This window comes from Candoia aspera, chromosome 15 (genome assembly GCF_035149785.1).
Source record: "Candoia aspera isolate rCanAsp1 chromosome 15, rCanAsp1.hap2, whole genome shotgun sequence".
Taxonomy (NCBI): Eukaryota; Metazoa; Chordata; class Lepidosauria; order Squamata; family Boidae; genus Candoia; species Candoia aspera.
In genome coordinates this window covers 10,498,063-10,519,562 of record NC_086167.1, presented here as the reverse complement: position 1 = coordinate 10,519,562, position 21,500 = coordinate 10,498,063, and the positions used below count along the sequence as shown (strand labels likewise).

At 44.5% G+C, this 21,500-nt stretch overlaps 1 protein-coding gene across 2 annotated transcripts; it reads right to left on the bottom strand.

Annotated features, from left to right (window-relative positions):
- Nucleotides 1–7,003: 7,003 nt before the first annotated feature.
- SEPTIN5 (septin 5) lies at nt 7,004–21,233 on the bottom strand. 2 transcript variants are annotated; one of them, XM_063315455.1, is made up of 11 exons: nt 21,100–21,233; nt 17,378–17,474; nt 14,956–15,042; nt 14,097–14,220; nt 13,660–13,794; nt 12,486–12,603; nt 10,822–10,923; nt 9,807–9,903; nt 9,224–9,359; nt 8,909–9,011; nt 7,004–7,918 (listed from the first exon to the last, which is right to left on the bottom strand). In XM_063315455.1, the coding sequence occupies exons 1-11, from the start codon at nt 21,187–21,189 to the stop codon at nt 7,862–7,864; spliced, it is 1,146 nt and encodes a 381-aa protein (XP_063171525.1). In that variant the 5' UTR covers nt 21,190–21,233; the 3' UTR covers nt 7,004–7,861. The 2 variants fall into 2 exon arrangements, with proteins under 2 accessions (XP_063171525.1, XP_063171524.1); XM_063315454.1 differs by lacking the exon at nt 21,100–21,233 and having other exon boundaries at nt 17,378–17,590.
- Between the last annotated feature and the right edge of the window lie 267 nt (nt 21,234–21,500).

Sequence of the window (21,500 nt, the reverse complement as noted above, 5' to 3'; positions counted from 1 at the left end):
CTGGAAATCCCTGGAGGTTGCCCTGTGACAGGGCCTTTCTTTCAAGCTGACATCTCTGAGCATCACATTTCAAAAAGGCTTGAGCGCAAGGAATGGTAGAGTTGTAGCAAAGCCTATCGATGGGGTCCCTGAATTATACATCATCTTGGTTGACAACACTGTGGTTCATTATTGAATTGAGTTTAACCACCTACTGAGCCCGTACAGGACACTGACACATGAGGCAACCAAATGAGTTGCATTTGCAGCATGCAACCCCAAAAGGTGCTGACCAGGGTTCAAACTAACCATGTTCAGTGGGTTCTGGGAATGTGGCCACGGTTCTCTCATTGTCATGGGTTTCCTAAAGCAATCGTGCTAATATTGAGAAGGAAATTCCACTGAATCTAAGGTGGAAGTTAAAGAACCCTAGGGTTTAATCCTGTGCCCATGGACCCCTGAGATTTCCATTAGTCTGCAAGCAAAGAGTCTACATATTCTTTGCTTGCAGGCTAGTTCAACATGGCCCATTCAACTAGTTCAACATGGTTCAGCGTGGCCCATTAAGCCGTCATGTGGTTGGTTTCCATCTTGTCTAGATCCAGCTACTGTAGTTTGTACACCATGTTTACAGTGTGTGATTCCAACCCAATTTGGTTTATTGATTCAACTACCTTTAAACTATGGTTTAGTATGATGGGCGTATCCAGATGTTTGCTAGCAGTGGTAATGAATCAAGGCAGCTTAAAAGGCCAGTCTAAAATGATATTCCGTATTCTAATTATATGTCAATGATTTTATCTTGCATAGAGGCAAAGCCCCAAAGATGAATCAGTAGAACGCACAAGAGCAGCAAGCTGATTGGACTGAAGGGGAGGGAGGGGATTCAAAATCTGTATTTAAACAATACTTTTAATAAACCGAATAGGTTTTTTAGGTAAGTAAGAGCTTCAATATGGATTACAAAAAAAGAGCCAGCGTGGTGTAGTGATGAAGGTGCTGGATGAGAAATAGAGAGACCCAGGTTCTGGTCCACCATCAACCACAGAGGCTCCCTGGGGGACTTGGGGCCAGTTCCTCCCTCTCAACCCAAGAGGCAAAATGGCCCAGTGGTGAAGGTGCTGCACTAGGACCAGAGAGACCTGGTCCCTCTGTCTCAACCCAAGAGTCAGTGTGGGGTAATGATGGTGATGGACTAGGAGGGGGAGACTCAGGTTCCAGGCCCCTCAGCCATCGAAGCTCCTTGGGGGACTTGGGGCCAGTCCTTCCCCCAGTCCTCCTCCTCTCCTCACAGAGTTTTTATTCAGGGAAAAGATTAGCAGAAAAGAAAACCGCATTCACTGCCTGAAGGACAGGCTGGATGGAAACCAACTAACCCAACAAACCAATTGTAGAGCCACTCCTACCATCGTGAACCAGCATCTCCTTCAATAACCAACCTAGGGCCAAAAAAGGGCAAAGTCACAATTTGTTCCCATCAGATAGGAGAAAAGTTCTAGCCACAACAGCCAAATATTTCCTCTGGTAGACACCCAGGAGCTGACCGCCCAAAACAGATGCTGCCTTGATGGAAGAGCGAAAATTCGCCATGCCCTGTGATAGAAGGAAACGTGCTGTGAAAACGATGACTGGCCCCTTGGTTGGATTTGAACGTCTCGGAGCCAAATGCAATAAACCCAAGGTGCTCAGCCTGAAACTTTTCAAATGAATGACAATTCTATCCACTAAAGCAGTCTCTCTCAATCTTTTGGCCCTGGAGGAACCCTTGAAATAACTTTCAGGCCTCCGGGAACCCCTGCCCATTCAGGCTTAAACATAGGCCAGAAGTTACAAAATTGTTATATTCGTTTCATGGGTGGGCCTGTCCATGGGCATGAACAGTGTCCTTAAACTGAAAATGAAGACTGAAACTTACCTCTTTCATGTGAAGTTGTCTGAATTTGAAATATTTTTTTAAATAAATTGTGTTCTCCCAGGGAACCCCTAGTGACCTCGTGTCAAACCCTAGGCTGCCACGGAACCCTGGTTGAGAAACCCTGCACTAAAGGAATGGGGCACCATTAGGGATAGACCATGATCCCAACCCCTCTTTTCTCCTTCTACTTTGTTGGCTCCTTCTCATGACTGCCTCTCCAGGGTGGCATTTTTTAAAAAATGACTCTAAGAGGTCCCCAAAAACCAGTCCTTTGGATGCAAGGTCCCCTCAAGTTCAGCCCCGTGTCCTGATACAGACTTCGTTTCTACACCGTGATCAACAACAGAGATACATGGCTTGTTTCTGTTTTTTGTTTGTTTGTTTACTTCTTTGATCAGTTCAGGTAGTAGCAAACATAATAATAATAATAATAATAATAATTTTAATAAAATGGAGATATTTAAAAGGTCCCAGATCACGATGACGAAATATTCCACAAAATATTTACAAAACGGAACGAGGAACCAACGAAAGCGGAAGGCGACGCAGGAGCAAGAGCGACAGAAGGCAGAATCGGCATTTAGAACAGGACCGACGGGACGGGGAAGCAGCTCGCAAAAATCCACGGCACAGAGAACAGCCCCCCCCTTTTCTTTCTAGGAAAATAAATAAATAAAGGCATGCTGAACGGGGCTATGAAACAAGCACAGATGTTGGACCACATCACTCATCGTGGGTGCAAGTCAGCACATTAGCACAGAATTAGGCTCCATGCTCTTCCCTGGAAGGTGCAACATACCTAGGAGAGAGAGAGAGACAGACACACACACACACACACACACACACCAATGCTTTTTTGTTTTGCAGGAATGAGGAGGAGGAAGCAAGATTCTTTAATGGGAATTTTCAAAGTATGGGAAGGGGGGAAACCACATTTAAAATCCCTATGAGTTTCTTCCCTTAATTTGGACCTCAATGCTCACCTAACCTACTTTAAAAATGAATACTGGTTATTAGAGGAAGATTGCAAAGTTTAGGAATGGGTTTTTCTGCAGTCTATAATTCAGTCATCTATTTATTGCCTGATGATCAAAGAATGTCCAAGCTATAGGCCTGTGTTTCTCAACCTCAGCAACTTTAAGACGTGTGGACTTCAACTCCCAGAATTCCACAGCCAGCATTGCACACATCTTAAAGTTGCTGAGGTTGAGAAAGTCTACTATAGGCACTCCACATGTTCCACTGGGGAACAGGAACTTCAAAAAATCAATGTGGCTTGTGCAAATATTCCATGCTATGAATCGATCAACGCCATCCCATCCATTTGACAAATGACATCAACAGCTTCCCAATCTAGCTGGACCAATTTGGAGATCTTCTACTCCTGCTATTTGAATGGTCTGAAATGATCCAAAGGACATCAGGTTCAGTCTGGAGACACCATCTAAATTGATTGGGACATCTGGCTTGAAGCAGCTTGATTTCCCAAATCAGTTTCAACCTGTGTCAAATCGGATTCACGTGTCTCTAAAAATCCACCAGACTTATTTTCTTTGGAAGGGTCCCAGCAGGCTCAGAACTCTTGTTAAGGCAGCTGTCTTTTAAAAGCACAAAAAATAAACCACCCCTCCACCTCTCAACTCCAAATTTTAACTACTTCTTAGACTGCAACCCCATCCCTTCCACTAAACTTTTCTAAACCTTTGTTTTTAAGTTAAAATTTTCTAAACCCTAAACATCTTCCTTGCATGTTGCTGAGGATGGTCTTCTTCCAAGACTAAAGAGAATATCCTGCCCCTCTTTGCACAGACAAGAACGAACCCAGCTGCAGAATGGAGATTATTTTATTCAAAGGCAATTGTAAAATGTAAAGTTTCTTAATGACCTTCCAAGAAAGCTTTTTTGAAAGCCCTTAGGAAATGCAGAAAAGAAAGCAGCTCTACGGATGAACCTTAGCTTTTTATGAGACATCATTCCCCGTCTTTCTCCTGACTGTTCTGGAACCTGTAGGGGTTTTTTAATGGAAAAACGGGCATTGCAAAATGGTCTGATATCTTTATCTTTCAGCATCTTGGTTGGGAAAACTCAGGGTCAAACCATGGAAGCTGAGGGTGCACCAAGCATTATCTTATCACTCATCTTACCTACATGGCCATAGCCCTGGGGAAGTGCTATATATGCTGCCTGGCAGAATATAAATCTGACTAATAAATAAAATAAATCTACCACGATGTGAATGCAAGGGCCTCTTTAAAGGCAAGGAGCAGAGGAGGGCCATGTTACTGCAATCCTACCACAAGTTCACAGCTTCCTGTAATACCATCCAAAATCTGCAATCTCAAACATGGACACTGAACACTGGGAGTGGACAATCCATAGTGCCACAGGCCAGTTTTCCCGAGCCCCTTTTGAGTGACACAGGTACACACCCCACCAGAAATAAGGCCATCAGATTTCGCTGGCAAAGTGCTACAACTGCGGGACCAGGGAGGAAAATTAGTGCATAAACCTTCATTAAGTCTTACCCCCAAAACCAGACCTACGAAAATTAGTGATGAAAAAGTAATCGTCCCAGTCCCGTTCTAGCATTATCGTATTTGAGTCCTAGTCACTGAAAAAAAAATATTCACCAAAGTTTCCCAGCCATCAGAAAATTGAGAGCAAGAGGATACAATCATCTTCCCCAACTTTCCAGATGCTTGGACTAACTCCCAGAATTCCCCAGGAAGCTTGGTCCTTGCTGAGGATTCTGGGAAGCGAACCCCCAGCCCCAGAGGTTGCCCTGGCTGTCGAAAGCTGACACATCGTCTTGTTTCTTTCCAGAAATGAGTGCATGAAGGAAATTTGGTTTATTCCTATTTGTACAGTCATATTTTGTTCACACATTGCACTGAAACTGATTCTGGATCCGGTTTGCACAACATGATCAGTCATAAACTCAACCAGAAGACCTAATTCACATAACCGGCTAAGACACACACACACGAAATAGTTGTGTGTGCTGTGGAAAGATTTGGCTAGATTTAGTTGGGTTCCATTTTTTTACCGTTGTCGTTAACTAACCTAGTAAATGCTGCAAGAATCCGGCCATTCTTTTTTTCCACCAGAGGCTTGCTGGACCGAAAACTTTGGGTCAACTCAGAAGCCTCCAAAAATGGTTGCAAATTTTAACTTTTAAAGTGGCAGGAGAGGAGAATGATTAACATGTAACTGGAAAGTCACGGTACTGACATTTCGTTTTAACCAGCAACTGAAATCCAATTTGTCTGTTTTTCCCCAGGTTTCCGGCCATTTGGTCTCCAAATATGGCCCTCCCTTTGAAAAAGGTTGTGAAATGCTCAGCTAGAGTGAAACGAGGGTTGGCAAAGACATGGGGATGAGGATGCCTTACTTTCTTATTTTAGAATAATTCTTTGGGGGGGAAAGAAGCATATCTTTCCTCAACAGGGTATGAAACTAGCATTAAAAAAGCATCCAGCTGGTTATATCCATGGCTTGGGGGAGGGGGCGCAGAATCCCTATCTCTCCTCAACAGGCAAAAGTGTTATCATGAAACACATCCTTTCGCTTCTCTTTAAAAAACAACAACAGAGAAACACAGAAAGCCAAAAAAAGGCTTTGCAGCACCAAGTTGGCAAGAAAGAAACAGTGGGAGAATATGTGGGGAGTGGGATGGAAAGTCCCAAACATTTTGGATTTGAAAGCAAAATGGTACATCCAGGTATGTGGGGATATCAACACAACCCGTTTGCAGCCTTTCAAAGCAGCTGCTTCTTTTCCTGGATCGCACAGCCGCAGAGGAAGGCGCTATACGATCCTGGGAAAAGGTAGAGTTGCAAACTGGGTTTGTGCCCTCCGCGGGATCCAGTGACCAAACATCATCTAGGACTGCAATTTTTATTTAAGATGGCCCCTTGTCCTCAGCCCTACCCTTCCAATTGGGTTCGAAGTGGCATGCAAATGCAGACGAGACGGGCTCAGGAGCTGTCAAGGAGAGGGGAAAAGGGGGAGAAACACCAAAAAACAAGCGGGGGGAGAATAATTCGCAGGTAAAATTGCAAGCAGGTGTGTGATCAGATTAAGGGCAGCTTCCTTCTGTTCCGTTTTTTGCTGTTTTCTGTTTCCAGATGCATCAGGCAGAACAATAATAATTTATTACATTTATACGCCACCCGACGCCTAGCAACTCTGGGCAGGGAGTGATGTCTTGGGTAGCAGATGGTGAGACTGGTAGAAAGATGGCTGTCAAGCAATACGCAGCCCACCAATTCGTCTGTCCTCAGTCATAGCCGAGAAGGTATCCAGTCCTACATTGAGGCCAAAGATCTACTGTACATGAAATACTTCTAGCATCAGCCTCTCCCCTTACCTGGATTTCCCAGAATGCCCTTGGGCTCCACCAAGGGCCCTGTGGCATCCTGGGAATCCAAATGGGCCCCTTCTTGCAATCCAACACGTTCACAGAATGTAAAATGTAACGGCTGGGAGGTACCCAAGGAATCACCTAGAGTGCAATGCACGAATCCCTTATTTTGGAAGTGGGTTCACCAGCTCAGAAATAAAAACCAGGGGAAGCTGGAGGGGGACCAAAAAGAAACTAGGAAGCCAGCAAGGTTGTTGGATGCAACACTGTCATTTTGCCCTCTGGTAAATAAACGTTTTGTGTTGGACACAGCCACTTGAGCATCGGGGACATCCAAAAGTCTCCGCGAAACCTACCTGCCTATCTTTATCATGGAACAAGGATGTGCCTAGCTGGATTGCGGCTTGGAAGGATATTTTGATCTGCCTTAAAATATCCGCTCTCTGCCTACAATCTACCAGGCCCTGGGAGTCAATAAGGCAGCCATTGATGCCACCACGCTCCAAGCTTTGGAGCTGCAACATTGCTGGACTCACCCACCAGCCTTAAGACCACAAAACCCACGATGCCCCCAGGAAATGAACCAAGCTCCTCGCATGGGGAGCATTTTTGCACTGAAGCAAAAATGACTGAGACCCAAGGGAGTCAAGAAGAAAAATGTGCTCCAAGCTTTGTTCCTGCATAGCGGAAACTGGGAGAATATCCTGGAAAGACATTCTCCGGGAAAGCCCAGAGAAAGAATCTACCAAGAACCAATACAGATCTTTATCGGTGGATCCTGTTTTTATCTGTGTTTGGCAAGAGAGGCAATGCCAACCTGTGTGCAAAGACAATACTGAATCTCACAGTACAAACAGAAACCTTGGTCACTTGGAAAAGTCACACATCTCTGGAGAGACAGGTCATTGAAAGGAAAGGCAACAATTTGCATTCTCATTCACAAGACATTTCACACTTTCTTCCACCCTGCCCGCCAGTCCAAAAATGCCTTGTGTTTCTTGGAGGGTGGAGCAGGGTGGAAAATCAGCCAGGAACGACGACACCCATCAAAAGACTGTCCCCAAACACAGCCAACTCTCTGCTACTTGCCTCAAACCGGGCCAGGGGAAAAAAGAATGAAAAAAGCGTGTTCTCCAAGCAAGATCAAATCCGTCCAGGAAGTCTCACAAGCATTTCATTCAGAGTATTACTCAGCATTTTGTCCCCACAAGAAGGCGGGTGTTAAGGGAGGGGAGGGAAGGCTTGGAAGAGGAGGAAGATCACAGCACCGTGGTTAGGAGTAAACATTTACGTGCATGTCCACAAAGTCCTCAATTTTCATATGCCCCAGAAATGGATTTTTTTTCTTTTTCTTTTTTTTAAATACCAGAATGCTCTCGGAGAAGAACTTAGTACACCTATTCTGGAGAGGGGAGGTGGACCATCTTCCCATCTCGCTGACATCTTGCAGACCATTCTTCAGCTCTGGAGGGAGAAAGTGGGTGGTGCCCCTCGCTCACAAGTCTCTTTGCTTGTTTTAATCACAGGAGAAACTTTCCTAAAGCAGTTATAGGCAGAAGGACACCAGGGCGCACCCCCATTGCTTTCTTCATCCTGGCTTCATCTCACTGCTCTTGAATTTGCTGCTGCATCTTCTGCAGCATCTCCTGCATTCTCCGAAGCTGCAGCAAAATAAGAAAATGAGTGGGATCACAGTTCCATTAAAAAAAAAAAATGAAGACAGCCTTTCGTTATTAGCTAGACTTCAAGCCCTTCCACTCATCTCCACAGCCTGTAGCTCTACTTTTTTAATTAATCCATTCAATTGTGTCTGATTCTCAGAGACTGCCTGGACAAGCCCCTGCAGTTTTCTCAGCAAGGTTTTTCAAAGTGGTTTGCCATTGCCTCCTTCCTGGGGCTGAGAGTGAGTGACTGGCCCAAGGTCACCCAGCTGGCTTTGTGCCCAAGGTGGGACTAGAACTCACAGTCTCCCGGTTTCTAGCCTGATGTCTTAAACCACGACACCAAACCGGCTCTGTAGCTGTACTAATGCAGTGCAAAAATTGCATTTGGGGATTCGATTCACAGACGGTTGGATCAATTCTCTGAAACAAATCAGCTTTCAGAACTGAATTGGAAAAATGAATAGCATCATCAAATCAGATACCTTAAGGTTAACTTAGCCAACTCTGCTCAGGTGAAGAAACAACTTTTTCCTAATCAATTTGGAAATCCAGCTCAGATTGAGGCAAATCAGTCTAAGCATCTGAACCGAAACAGGCGAATTGATTCTAACCATGGCATCAAATCAGATCAATTTTCTTGATCAAACTGAGGACTTGAGTCACTGCTTTGCCCAAGTCTAATTTCTATGTTACAATACAGCCTTTGGAGATCGTGCTAATGCATAAAAGATCACGCTTGCACTCATATGTTTTTACTCAAACTGCATCGTAACACTAGCGGTCACATCTGCAAACTGCATGCGAACTACCAAACCCACGTTGCATGGCTACATGAGCTAAACAATCATTCCTGTGCTTACACCAGTGAACACAAGCTTCTGCCAAGTCATCAATACAACCATCAAAAATCACACGGCTCCCTGAACCATAGTTACATAGGAAATTGAGCTGGTACTTAAAACTTTATCAGCATCTCCGGCAGCCTACCTCTTCATCCTTCATCTTGATCAGCTTCTCTGTTTCGGCATCTGGGGTTGGAAGTGGCAAGATTGGGATTGGGCTTTCTATCCTGTTGTCCTGAGTCAGTTTGCTGAAAAGGCGGAGAAGGATTTAACCTTAACTTCTTTAAATCAACTTCAGTCCTTCTCTGCTGTAATCAAAGAAACTCCTCCCATGGAGTAAGCCGTTTTTCAAGTCTCAGCTATGACCAAGACATCTTGGTGCACCTCCCAACCATCAGCAGCTGCCGCTAAGGGCTAACTTACACATATCTGTCCATATCCGATGGATCAGGGAACCCACCTGGTCATCTGTTGGATGCACTGGGCTCGATAGTTCTCATAATGAACATCGCATGTGACATCTTTCAGGTCATGCATATGAGTTCGGATCAGCATGTTCCGTAGCTTCACGAAGTCACAGTGCGCTTGGTTTTCCACTACGGAAGCACAAAGAAGTCTTTTTGGAGTTTGGTGGCATTAACAAATCAAGCCATCACTAAATTAAAGAGAGTCCACCATTGCATCCTGTACCAGCAAGATCATTGATTCAAGTCAATGAAGAAGAAGGAAAGAGATCTTCCCATCTAGCACTCAATGTTACCTCCATGATAGATATCCATCCATCAATACTTCACATCTCTGCAAGGACAACTGGGAATGTCTTCTAGTTGGATTGGAATATGCCAAGATCAACCAGCATTGGTTCTAACCTTGAACTGACCCACAGAGTTCCAGAAGCAGTCATAACTAAGGTTTTCAGTCTGCTTTGGGCCTCAGAGCTACATTGCTCCCAAACTTGGAAGTTTCACTTAGATTTAAAAGAAAATATTTTAATAGATCCCTCTGTCCCTAGGGTCAGTGTAAAATTCAACAAGACAGTTTACCTTCCACAATGCCCCAGGGATAGAGTCGTCCTCGCACCCTCTGCCCCTTGGCTTCAACCACCGTGTTGCTGCCAATGACTGCAAAGGGGGCACTCTCCTGGAACAAAGGAACAAAGTTATGAGAAGTTAGAAGAACCAAAAAGAAAGAGGTTGCCTTTCCAGGACACCCATCAGGAAAACAGACAAGTTTACAAAGAGGACCTGGTTGAAAGCTTACCCAGGTTGATCTTGGCTTTTGAATAGACAGCAAACCCTGGGCACATTTGATGCAACAAATACATGTTTATCTATGTAGGTTAAAACTCTCATTGACCAAAAGGGAAGCGGTCTATGCTTTTTATGCTTTTTAATACGACTGTTTTTGACATGCTTATTGTTTTATATTTTTTGCTGTATGCTACCCAGAGTTACTTCTTTGTTTATTTTATTTACTATGGCTGCCCAACTCACACAAAGTGACTCCAGATGGCTTACAGATAGCTTCTTGTGAGCAGCCGTATAAATTTGATAAATACATACATACATACATACACATACATAACCCTGCTTCTATTCAGACTATTTTTGAGAAAGAAGTATTAACTTTTTCCCCAAGTGAATTGAGAAATCCAAATCAAATCTTTCCAATTAAACCATTCTACTCAGATATCCTCACTGGATCAGCTCCCAGAATCAAATTGCAAATTCAATTTTGGCTGATTTGCAGACACCGTGTTGATGCCCCTCTGCCCCATTTTTGACAGAACTGCCCTCCTGTAATTATCTCATTCTCCCTTCTCCCAACCCCCCAATTTTTGCCTCCCTTCCCAACCCCCCAACCCCCAATTCTCCCTTCCCCCAACCCCCAGGATAAAAAGGTTGCTACAACTGGGCACTCAGTATCTGTAACCCTTAAGGCAATGGAATGTTCAAAGGATTAATCATTTTTATGCAGCTGAAAAAAGCTATGCACCATCTTAATAATCTTGTAATATAATATATACCTGAGTCGCATTAACTATGTAAATTTTCTCACCTTCAGCTCTCGGTCTTGTTGCTTGAAGTCTTCATCTTCATCAGAATCACATTCTGGAAACTGGTAAACTTTAATTCCAAACTTATCAATCTCTTCCCGGATCTAACACAGGGATAATTAAAACCATATTACGCTGCGCTGTAGTGCGATGTATTATCTGCCCTTTGTCATACAGGCACAATGCTATGAAAACATAAGTCCTGTTGGGTTTGGCAAAGGGATATTTTTAAGGTCCTCTGAAGTCCCCAAATAGTTGCTATTTATTTACTTTTCTTTTTTTTAATATATCAATTTTTATTAGACGTTTTAAAGAAAAGATAAAAACTAGCAAAAACTCATGTAGAATAAAGAAAGCAAAGGAAGAGAAAAAGACAAAGACAAAGACAAAGGTGCAGAAAGAAAAGATAAAAAGGAATAGAAAGAAGCAGCTGCCAATTTTCTTGGCGGCAAATACAAGCACGATTACAGAATTACCTCTTACTCTAAGTAAAGTGGTCACTTTTTTCTATTATCTAATTTTTTCCTAATCATCAAAACTACAAGTCATCAGTGCATTTTTTTTTTTTTTTTTGGTTTCATGCAAAAAGTCCACAAGGCATTTTTGGTCAGCCACAAATGTAGATATTGTCTTTTCTCTAATCAAGGAAGTCAATTTAGCCATCTCTGCAAATTCCATCATCTTCACCAACCATTCCTCTGTTATGGGTGGGGTTGAGCCTTTCCACTTTTGAGCACATCATAATAGCTAGTTATTTACTTTTCTGCTGGATGAACTATCACCACTGCCCACAGGGGAAGGGTGGAAATACACCTTCTCCAACCTTTCAGAGTCTAAAACCAATTACCTACAATGATCTCCCTTGAGAAATCACATGGGGTGAATGGCTAAAATAGAGCTCTCCATTATCATTGCTCCTATTGATTTTGGAGCGCCCTGCAAGACTATCCCACCTTTTTTTTTTAATCGTATGGCATAGCAGTTGGGTGTTCATGCTGCTTTTTCTTGCTGGGAAATCCTTGTGAGGTCCAGCAGCCAGATGTGTAGACTATTTAGCCATGACAAGTCACATTGCCTGGGGTGTACCATGAGGAGGCTGGTCTACATTGCACCGAGTTGGGCTGAGAGTGAGTGACTGGCCCAAGGTCACCCAGCTGGCTTTTGTGCCTAAGGCGGGACTAGAACTCTCCTACCACACCTGATTGGCTTTTGGGCTGAGAGAAAGTGACTGGCCCAAGGTCACCCAGCCGGCTTTCGTGCCTAAGGCGGGACTAGAACTCTCATTCCACGCCTGATTGGCTCTTGGGCTGAGAGAGAGGGACTGGCCCATGGTCAACCCGCCGGCTTTCATGCCTAAGGTGGGGCTAGAACTCTCCTACCACGCCTGATTGGCTTTTGGACTGAGAGAAAGTGACTGGCCCAAGGTCACCCAGCCGGCTTTCGTGCCTAAGGCGGGACTAGAACTCTCATTCCACGCCTAATTGGCTTTTGGACTGAGAGAAAGTGACTGGCCCAAGGTCACCCAGCCGGCTTTCGTGCCTAAGGCGGGACTAGAATTCACAGCCTCCTGGTTTCTAGCCCAGCGCCTTAACCACTAGACCAAACTGGCTCTCACTATCCCACCTGATAAACCCTTTCATTCGGATATAAGTAATTCCCCGCTCACCCGTTCTTTTAGCTTCTTGATCTCGGAGGGAACAAGGCAGTCGGCTTTTGCAATGAGGGGAACAATGTTCACTTTTTCATGGAGCGCCTTCATGAATTCCACATCAACTGGCCTTAATCTGCAACAAAGAAAGGTGCAGTATGCAAAAGGGGGTGAAAGACAAAAAGAGAAAACAAGGTTCCCTTCTGCCCCCAAAGTGACCATTTCTTCATGTAACTCCTCAGTATCTGATCCCTGAGCTATACACACAGAACAGAGGGGTGGACAGATTAAACCAGTGTTTCTCAACCTTGGCCACTTGAAGATGTGTGGACTCCCAGAATTCCCCAGCTAGCTGATTGATGTCGGCCTCAGAGGGTAAACCAGATAGGAATCACAACCAGATGAACTGATTCTACTTTATTGTAAAGCTACATTGACAGAATCTTGCAAGTCTGAAAGTACAATTCTCCCCCTGTCTTGGGAGGGTCCCTCCTGAGCCTCTTGCCCCACCCATTATGTAGCTGTGGGCTATGCTATCTCTTACCTGACCATTCCTTAGGCAGTGTCTCTGGGCCCAGTCTCCCAAGGTCTTTTCCACATACATTACATCACCCTCCCCTTCAGGCTCATCCCCCCCATCTCCTTTACAGCCCGAGAAACTAGGGAGGGTCCCTCCTGAGCCTCTTGCCCCACCCTCTATCCAGCTGCAGGCTATGCTATCTCTTACCTGACCATTCCCTAGGCAGCATCTCTTTGCCCCATCTCCCAAGGTCTTTCCCACATACATTACATCACCCTCCCCTTCAGGCTCATCCCCCCCATCTCCTTTACAGCCCAAGAAACTAGGGCGGGTCCCTTCTGAGCCTCTTGACCCACCCTCTATCCAGCTGCAGGCTATGCAGTCTCTTATCTGACCATTCCCTTGGCAGCGTCTCTTGTCCCAGTCTCCCAAGGTCATTCCCACATACAATACATCAGCAAACACCAGTTGTGTAATCCATCCCAATCCACAGGGTTGGCTTCTCATAAACAAAGCTAGATGTGGAACTAGAGACATTCCCTCCCAACTGAATTCCAAAACTAGAAGGGGAAGCAACTTGGATGTGGCAAAGGGAAGGTGTAACAGCTGTAGCAGATGCATCAACACTCACTTCCAAACAATATGGCCATAACCGTTCAACCTCAGCCTTACCCGTGGCCAAAGGGCGAGATGAAATAGAGGCAACAGTGCACTCGATTGTCTTGGATGTTCTTCCGGTTGAGGCCACTCTCATCCCGGAAGTACTGTTCAAATTGCTGGTCGATGTAGTCAGTGATCGGCTTCCAACTGGAAGGGAGCAGCAAACAAGAAACATGAGAGCAATGACAGTTCCCAGCATAGGTGGCTGTGAAAAAAGTTAAGGATGACATTTTGGCTGTGTTGAGACATTGAACCAACTTAATGGAAGATCTGGTGGCTGCATTCCCAGAATGTGTTAACTTTGGTTGGTTTTAATCTTGATTAATGTTTGTGTGTGTGTGTCTTTGTGTCTCATGCAAACCCCAGTTTTTGGAGGAGTGCAGCGAATGGATGAATTGAAAGGAGGTGCATTGTGGGCAAACTCAGCCAAAGGAGAAGGAAGGACTCACCACTCTGAGTTGTTCACGGCATCTCCGAAGCCTGGGGTGTCAACTATTGTTAGCTTCAGCTTGACCCCTTTCTCCTCAATGTCCACAGTATGTTTCACAATCTCTACCGTCTGATTTATTCTTTCTTAATAGATAAAGATGAAGGAAAAACAACAGTGGAGTTTAGCAAGTCCCTAAGTCCCAACCAAGACTGTGACTCAAGAGTCATTCCCAGGCTGCATCTTCTCTCCCTCTCCTCCAAAATAACCAACGTGCTGGGTGGTCTTGTCACTGCCAAGACATTGGTAAACCACTCCTGTATTTTTACCAAGAAAACCACATGGACAGAAAATTCATGGCGAAATCTGTCCATCTGGTTGCTAAGAGTCAAAAAAGACTTGATGGCACATAATCAATCAATCAATCAAAAGCAAGGACAATATGGCTCAGTTTCTCTCTAATTCTGCATGCAACACCCTTCAAAGCATATATAACAAGCAAACAAGGATTTGTAGGCTAACGCAAACGTACTGTAGTTCTGATGGTTTGGGTGAGATCAGGTGGGGTGGATGATACATACTTCCCTGATGGATTAAAAGGACACAATGGAAGATTTGAGGATTATAAGGGACAGACTCATCCATTACACTGAACCACACTTTCAGCAATCCCATGATGCAGCTCTGGGCCAGGAAGGATCCCAGTTGGTCCATGAATCAGCTCATTTTGTAAAACAGACCCCTCTAGGATTACAAAGACACCCACCCACCCACACACACCAAGCATAAACAATTAAGATCCAGAAGCTGTAAACTTAAACTTTAAGGGAATCATGCTGTTGGCTGGCCAAAAGAGTTTCTTATATAATTAATAATGGTACCCTCAGCATTAAGAAGCTTTCGGTCTTTGTAGAGATCTGTCAGAAACAGGCTGTTCACCAGGGTTGATTTGCCCAGACCAGATTCTCCTAAAGGGGCAAGAACAAACAGCAGATTTATTAAAAAAAACAAAATCTTGGAACAAGTCTGGAATCTCAAGATGTTGCCAGCCTTCAGAAATGGCACAACAGAATGAACAGTATCTTCTCTCTGTATCAGATATTCTTATTTAGAACACTCTGCCCTTGGACAGATACAGCATTTTGGTCTAATTTTTAATCTCCCTTCTCAGTGCTTGCAGAAAAGTTGTGTTATGTGGACAAAGGAGGGTTTAGACACATTCTAGGCCCAGGTCAAACCATGAGCTGGAACAAGAACATCCCAAGGACAATTTCTCTCTCAACTGCTGGAGCAGGAAGATATTCCAAAATAACTGTTAGAATGGCAGGACCGACTCTTGGGACATTTGAAGATTTAAAAAAACCCTCATCTGAGGATATAAACAGGGCCTTTCCTTGGTATGGATTAACCAGCTATTGGCTTTCACCCATCTCAAAGAGGGAAGCAGAGAATAACCAAGGTCAATAAGCACCTGTCTATTTTTACAACTAATATGGCCAACTCTAATTGAATCTTGTAAGTCCACCCCCTCCAGGTACATCTCACAAACAGTCCTATTTTGATCTGTAGGTGTTTTGATGATTCTGCATTTTCAGCTCAAAAGTTTGCTGGCTTCTTTGCAACAGCATAGACTCTTTCAATTTGCAACTGCTTTCTAAAACCAACCAATATAGTTACCTTTTTTTTATACTTATTGGACCATTTGATGATGCAGTTTGGTGCTTTGCAGTTCTCAAATTCAGCACTAGTTGTGTTTCACAAGCCACCTGGTGGTTTCAAGGATTGTGCATCCTCCCTTAGGAAGTTCTTTCAAGGAAGAATAAGGACCACCAATCCCAGCTAAAGCGCAGTGGGGGTGAAAGTGAGCCACCAATCAGTCAAAAAGACTTGTATCTTAACTCCAGGTTGCATGAGTTTTCTACTCCCAAGGAAGGGTAAAATCTAATCATCATCATCGCCAACCACTCACAAGTGCCAGCAGATTTATTTATTCATTTATTTATTTTCTATCCTGCCTTTATTATTTTTATAAATTACTCAAGCTGGTGAACATACCTAGAACTCCTTCCTCCTCTTTTCCCCACAACAACAACCTTGTGAGGTGGGTTGGGCTGAGAGAGAGGGACTGGCCCAAGGTCACCCAGCCGGCTTTCATGCCTAAGGAAGGACTAGAACTCACAGCCTCCTGGTTTCTAATCTGGTGTCTTTCATCTCTAGACCAAACTGGCTCTGTGCACGCATTTATCAATCCCTGAAGTTCTATTATATGGGAAACGAAAAAAGAGGAATAAAAAAAGTCTCAGATGCAGAAAAGATCACGGATTCACCCATGTAGGGGAAAAAAACATGAAAAGCAGTATTCAACATTAACAAGTCCCAATGCTTTTCAGTCAAAAAGACCGTCCATAATTTTGTAAAAAAAAAAAAAAAAAAGTCTGTGTGTGGGTCTGTCTTTATTCTGGAAGCAAGCAAATGTTTTCCTAGGATTTAAAGTTTGTCGTGATGAAAACCTGTTTATGCTTGAATTAAACTTGGCTTTGTCTTCAGAAGGGAGGGAGGGAGGAAGAGACAGAGACACAGAGAGAGAAAGAAAAAGGAAGGAAGGAAGGAAGGAAGGAAGGAAGGAAATTAAACATTTATCTCTTTTGATAATTGTGATTCATCCACCCCTAGAGGGCCACAGCCTGCCCACCTCTAGCAACGATGAGGTTTAATATGCAAGCTATTCACAAGTATACTTTGGGTGGCCATTCCTAACTGATTTTGGATGATCTTGGAAGATGAAGGCCAGACTGGTTAGTAAATCCCAGAATTGTAGATTAGACTGGGAAGCTGAAAAACCACCTTAAAATAATTAAGAACCTCATCCATGTTGTTGTTTATTCATTTAGTCGCTTCCGACTCTTCATGACTTCATGGACCAGCCCACGCCAGAGCTTCCTGTCGGTCATCAACACACCCAGCTCCCCCAGGGACAAGTCCGTCACCTCTAGAATATCATCCATCCACCTTGCCCTTGGTCGGCCCCTCTTCCTTTTGCCCTCCACTCTCCCTAGCATCAGCATCTTCTCCAGGGTGTCCTGTCTTCTCATTATGTGGCCAAAGTATTTCAGTTTTGCCTTTAATATCATTCCCTCAAGTGAGCAGTCTGGCTTTATTTCCTGGAGTATGGACTGGCTTGATCTTCCTGCAGTCCAAGGCACTCTCAGAATTTTATTAAAATAATAAAATAATCTTAAAATAATTAAGAACCTCATCCATACTTGTCCTTAAAAGAATATCCTGAATCTGGGTGGTCCTTACCTGCCACCATGAGGGTGAAATCAAAGCCCTTCTTCACAGATTTCCGATGAACTTGATTGGGCAGGGTGGCAAATCCCACATATTGCTTCTCATGGTCCTGAGAGGGAGAGATAAGGAGCCATGGGTCAGACTGGAGAAAGAGGAGAGAATGAGAAAGAAAGCAAACTCCTGGTCTGCACAACAAATACATTGACTCTTGAGACTGGCTACCATTGAGTACAGTCGAAGCTGTTGGCTTAATGGGCTCTTATAGGAGATTCCACCCACTTGTCAAGAAGATCTCTATTAATGGATAAATAATGGAGGCTGGGATAGAGGTGGTGGTCATAATCCTGCCTATCCATTGGATAACAGCCCCAACAAGAGACAATGACATGCCATTCAGATCAAATGCCATAAGGAGAAGAAACTAGAATTGGAGATACATTGCTGGTAAGCGGCACCAGAGCAGTGTTTTCCATCCTGGGTATCTTCCTGAAGTAGGGACTTCAGCTCCCAAACTCTCAGCAATGACCGTGCTGGCTGGAGAATTCTGGGAGTTGAAGTCCTCACATCTGGAAGCTGCCCAGATTGGGAAACTCTCTATTGGACAGTGAACAGATGTTAGCTGAAGCCAAAGGGGGTTGGGAGAAATCCCCTTTCCTTCCCCAACTATGTTGAGTAACATCTCCCATTTTTCCAATTAGTATACTGGCTGGAACGATGAGAGCTGTAGCCCACCAGGCTTCAAAGCCACCAGGTTGAAGCTGGACCTAAAAGGTGACACTTGAGTATGCTAGTCCTTTCCATCAGCCCAGGAACTGAAACATTCATATAAAATTTCCACTTTATGTGGCAAAGAGGCTCTTAAACGCACCATTCATAGTTCCCACTAACTCAAGGATAACCAGACAACCAGTTTTTGCTCCTGCTCTACAGAGGTTTCTTTCTCCCAAGCTGCCATCTTTAAGGACTACTAATTCAGTATATCTTGTCTGCTTTGTGTCCACCTCCAGATCTCTGTCCATGGATCCTCTCCATGGATCCCAACATCCAGGTGCAAAGAGGCAGGTCTGCTTGTAGGGAGTAGCAAGATCAGGCACTCGCCAACATCTCAAAAGCAGAGTGGGACCCACCAACCTTCTGGAGCTTTCATTTCCACCAAGTGTGGAGTATCCAAGCATAACTGAAGCCTAAGAGAAATCTCTGCTTCTCCGTTCTGGCCCTTCACCATTTGCCTTAGAAGGTGTGCCACACAAGGCTTCCTCAGATCTACTATCCAGCACTTCCCAAACTGATCCAAATCAATTGGCATACCCCCATTTTACAGTTGAGAAACACCGAGGCTGAGAGGTTACCACTACCAAGCAAATGTCTTTCCTCTTCTCAAAGTCTGGAGCCCTGAAGATCTATTCCAAAGCAACCAGGGATCTATCAGGAGGCCCTAATCAATAACTGGCCCTTCTTGGTATATATCATTTGCCAGTCTTTCCAGGATTTCAGACATAATTCAGAACCTATTCATCCCCAGAACACACAGAGGAATTGTGGACTTTCAGATGTTCTTGGATTCCCAAGAACAACAGGACCAGTCAGAGTTGTGGGCAGCTGAATTCTCAAAATTTCTGGAAGAGTTAGTTGCAGGTACCCTAACTTACTGGACAGCAACCAAGAATAAATTTGCTGGAAGAGCAAGACTTTGTTAATTGACTCTGTCCTGGAACAGCTTCAGAGCAAGCCAAGAATGTAGAACAGAACTAAATATCTCAGTGTTTTTACTGAATGTTTGTACATTTGAATGTATTTTATTAAAGTTCGCCCACTTTTGTGCAGGTTTTATCTTACTTGTTACGACCGATGGGGAAAACAATGAAACGCACTGAATTGAACTGAAGGTTTCTTGTCTCTAGCAAAAGTTTATCTAAGTTTCTACTTGCAATTTGCTTTTCTGTTTTTGCTCAAAAGAAAGCGTGCTTCGGGCTGAAGCCCTCGATCACACGGCACGCTCAAGCTTAAACCCTGGCTTCCAAGCCTCCACAGCTGGGTTCACACCAGATCCCAAACCAAAACTGAGGAAACCCCATTACAGCATAGAACAGTGTGCAAATCTGGGCCAAGCTGCCCCTTTCCAGAATGATCCCCAGCTTTTGTGAGTAGAAGGGAAAAGAACCAGTCCCTCATCTCTACCTTGGCATAAGAATGACTCAACTGGTCCACTGGCTTCTTCTCAAAGAAAGAGCGAAATGCAGGAATGTCATTTCCTGCAAAGCCAGAGCAATGTTGATAGGAAAGCACCATGAAACAGCAGAGCACAGGCATGCATACCACAATCTAGTTGAAATATAATCTGCCCTTTCTTTGATACATTTTACCTTCTCAAGTCAAGGCTGGCACACAGTGGCCTCCGAAGCAACTCAACACATTTTTTAGGCAATACAAACACCCCCAATCTAGTGCCCCCTAAGTGTGTCTGATTCCCATCATCAAAGGCCACGCTGGCTAGGAATTATGGGTGCTGAAGTCCCATCCATCTAGAGGGCACCAGAGCCGGGATGTCTTCAAGTCACAACTGCTGAACCGAGTCACCATTTTTATGGCGGATAAAACAATCATGGCTTCTTGGCATCATACAGGACAACTACAGTCGCACATGGGAGATGGGTGGCTATATACATCAGATAAATAATAATGAAAAGAAAGGAAAGAGCTTCTCTGGGGAGCTTTTAAGCATGAAACAGACTTGTCTTCAATTGAAGACCCTTCCCAAACTACTGAAACAGCCTGCTTTACTCTTCAAAGGGGGCATTTTTTGAGATTTGAATTCGGGGAAAAAAATGCATACCCCTAGGAGGACGTGACACAGGTTTTTCAGCTATTTGTCTTTGTAATAGGCTCCCATTATTATCACACACACATACACACACCCCAGAGGAAGAGGATGAACAGAGCGAGAAAGAACAGCCAGGGGAATACAAGGACAGGACCTTATCTGAATATTTTAAATAAAATAAAATCCGGGTGTCCATCAGATTCTGGAATTCCAGATTACTTCTCAACGGCCTGACCCTGGTCCACAAACAGTTGCTTTCCGGAAGGTGTTCTCTGTAAATCGGGACACACAGTGACAGTCCTGAGCTGCTATTCTCATTAGACTCAGCTTGGCTGTTCAATTCTCAGGAACTGGACAGTATTTGTCTGACCCAAAACATCATCATCAAATCATAAGCCAATTATTGACCACCATACAATGCACACCAATCTGCTTGCACCAGCCCAATGCTCACCTCGCCAACGTCCACCCACTTCTCCTGTTTGGGCAATACTGGGCTGAGGGCTGGGAAGAATTCCCCCAGGAGAAAATGGTGGGGAGCTCCCCCCCCAAAAGGCAGCCTCCCAAATCGTCATCTCAAAAAGTATTCCCCCTCAAATGCCCATGTATAATTTTTCTTCCTCCTCTTCTCTGTTAACACATCCAAATTAGAGCAGCCACGGAAAACCACCAGTTGAAGGAGAACATAGAAATGAGGTCCTTGGCTTTGCCCATTGCTCCACTGCGGCGCACTTGCAATTCTCCCTTCAAGGTCCAACTCTCAGCAATTTTTGTCCTTATCCTCTTCTTCCCTTCATTTTAGAAGCATCTTGGGCAGCAAGATGCTTCTCCTGGGGCACCCTTCTATCCAACCCCCTTCCCTTCCTCTTCCCCCTGCCCAAGCTCGGCCCTTGATCCACAAATATTCTGGTACCTTCAGCTTGGCCGAATGAGCGCGCTGGGCTTGAGAGCGGGGTAAAAGCAGCTTTGCAACTAATTGCTCCTGCAGAATCATAGAATCCATCCGAAGGAGCAGCACAGAAGGCCCCCGGGGAGCCCCAACGTCTAAAACTATAAAGGGATAAACTCGAGGACAGCCCCATTCGGGAGTTCTTATCCAGTTTTGCCAAACTGTATCTGGCCGTCAGCAGTCCGCCCACACACACATACGCACTCGCACCAGCCAGAGGGCTAGAATTTCCTGTCCAACTCTTACAGGCTTGCTCAGAGGGGGAGGGGGGGACACAAAGGGGAACATCAACTGCAGCTTACAGGAGCGAGCGGTTTTCAGGCTGATCGTGGCAGCACAGCCTAGAAGTTATAATCAGGGCTTTG

Bases quoted from the DNA above. Each gene is read 5' to 3' on its own strand.
- SEPTIN5 (XM_063315454.1), bottom strand. From the start codon at position 17,567: ATGTATTTGTTGTGCAGACCAGGAGTTTGCTTTCTTTCTCATTCTCTC. The intron at 12,604-13,659 runs GTAAGGCTGAGG...TCTTTGTTGCAG, and splicing joins ATCTCGCCCTTTGGCCACGG to ATTAAGGCCAGTTGATGTGG. The intron at 9,904-10,821 runs GTGAGAAAATTT...CCTTTGTTCCAG, and splicing joins AACAAGACCGAGAGCTGAAG to GAGAGTGCCCCCTTTGCAGT.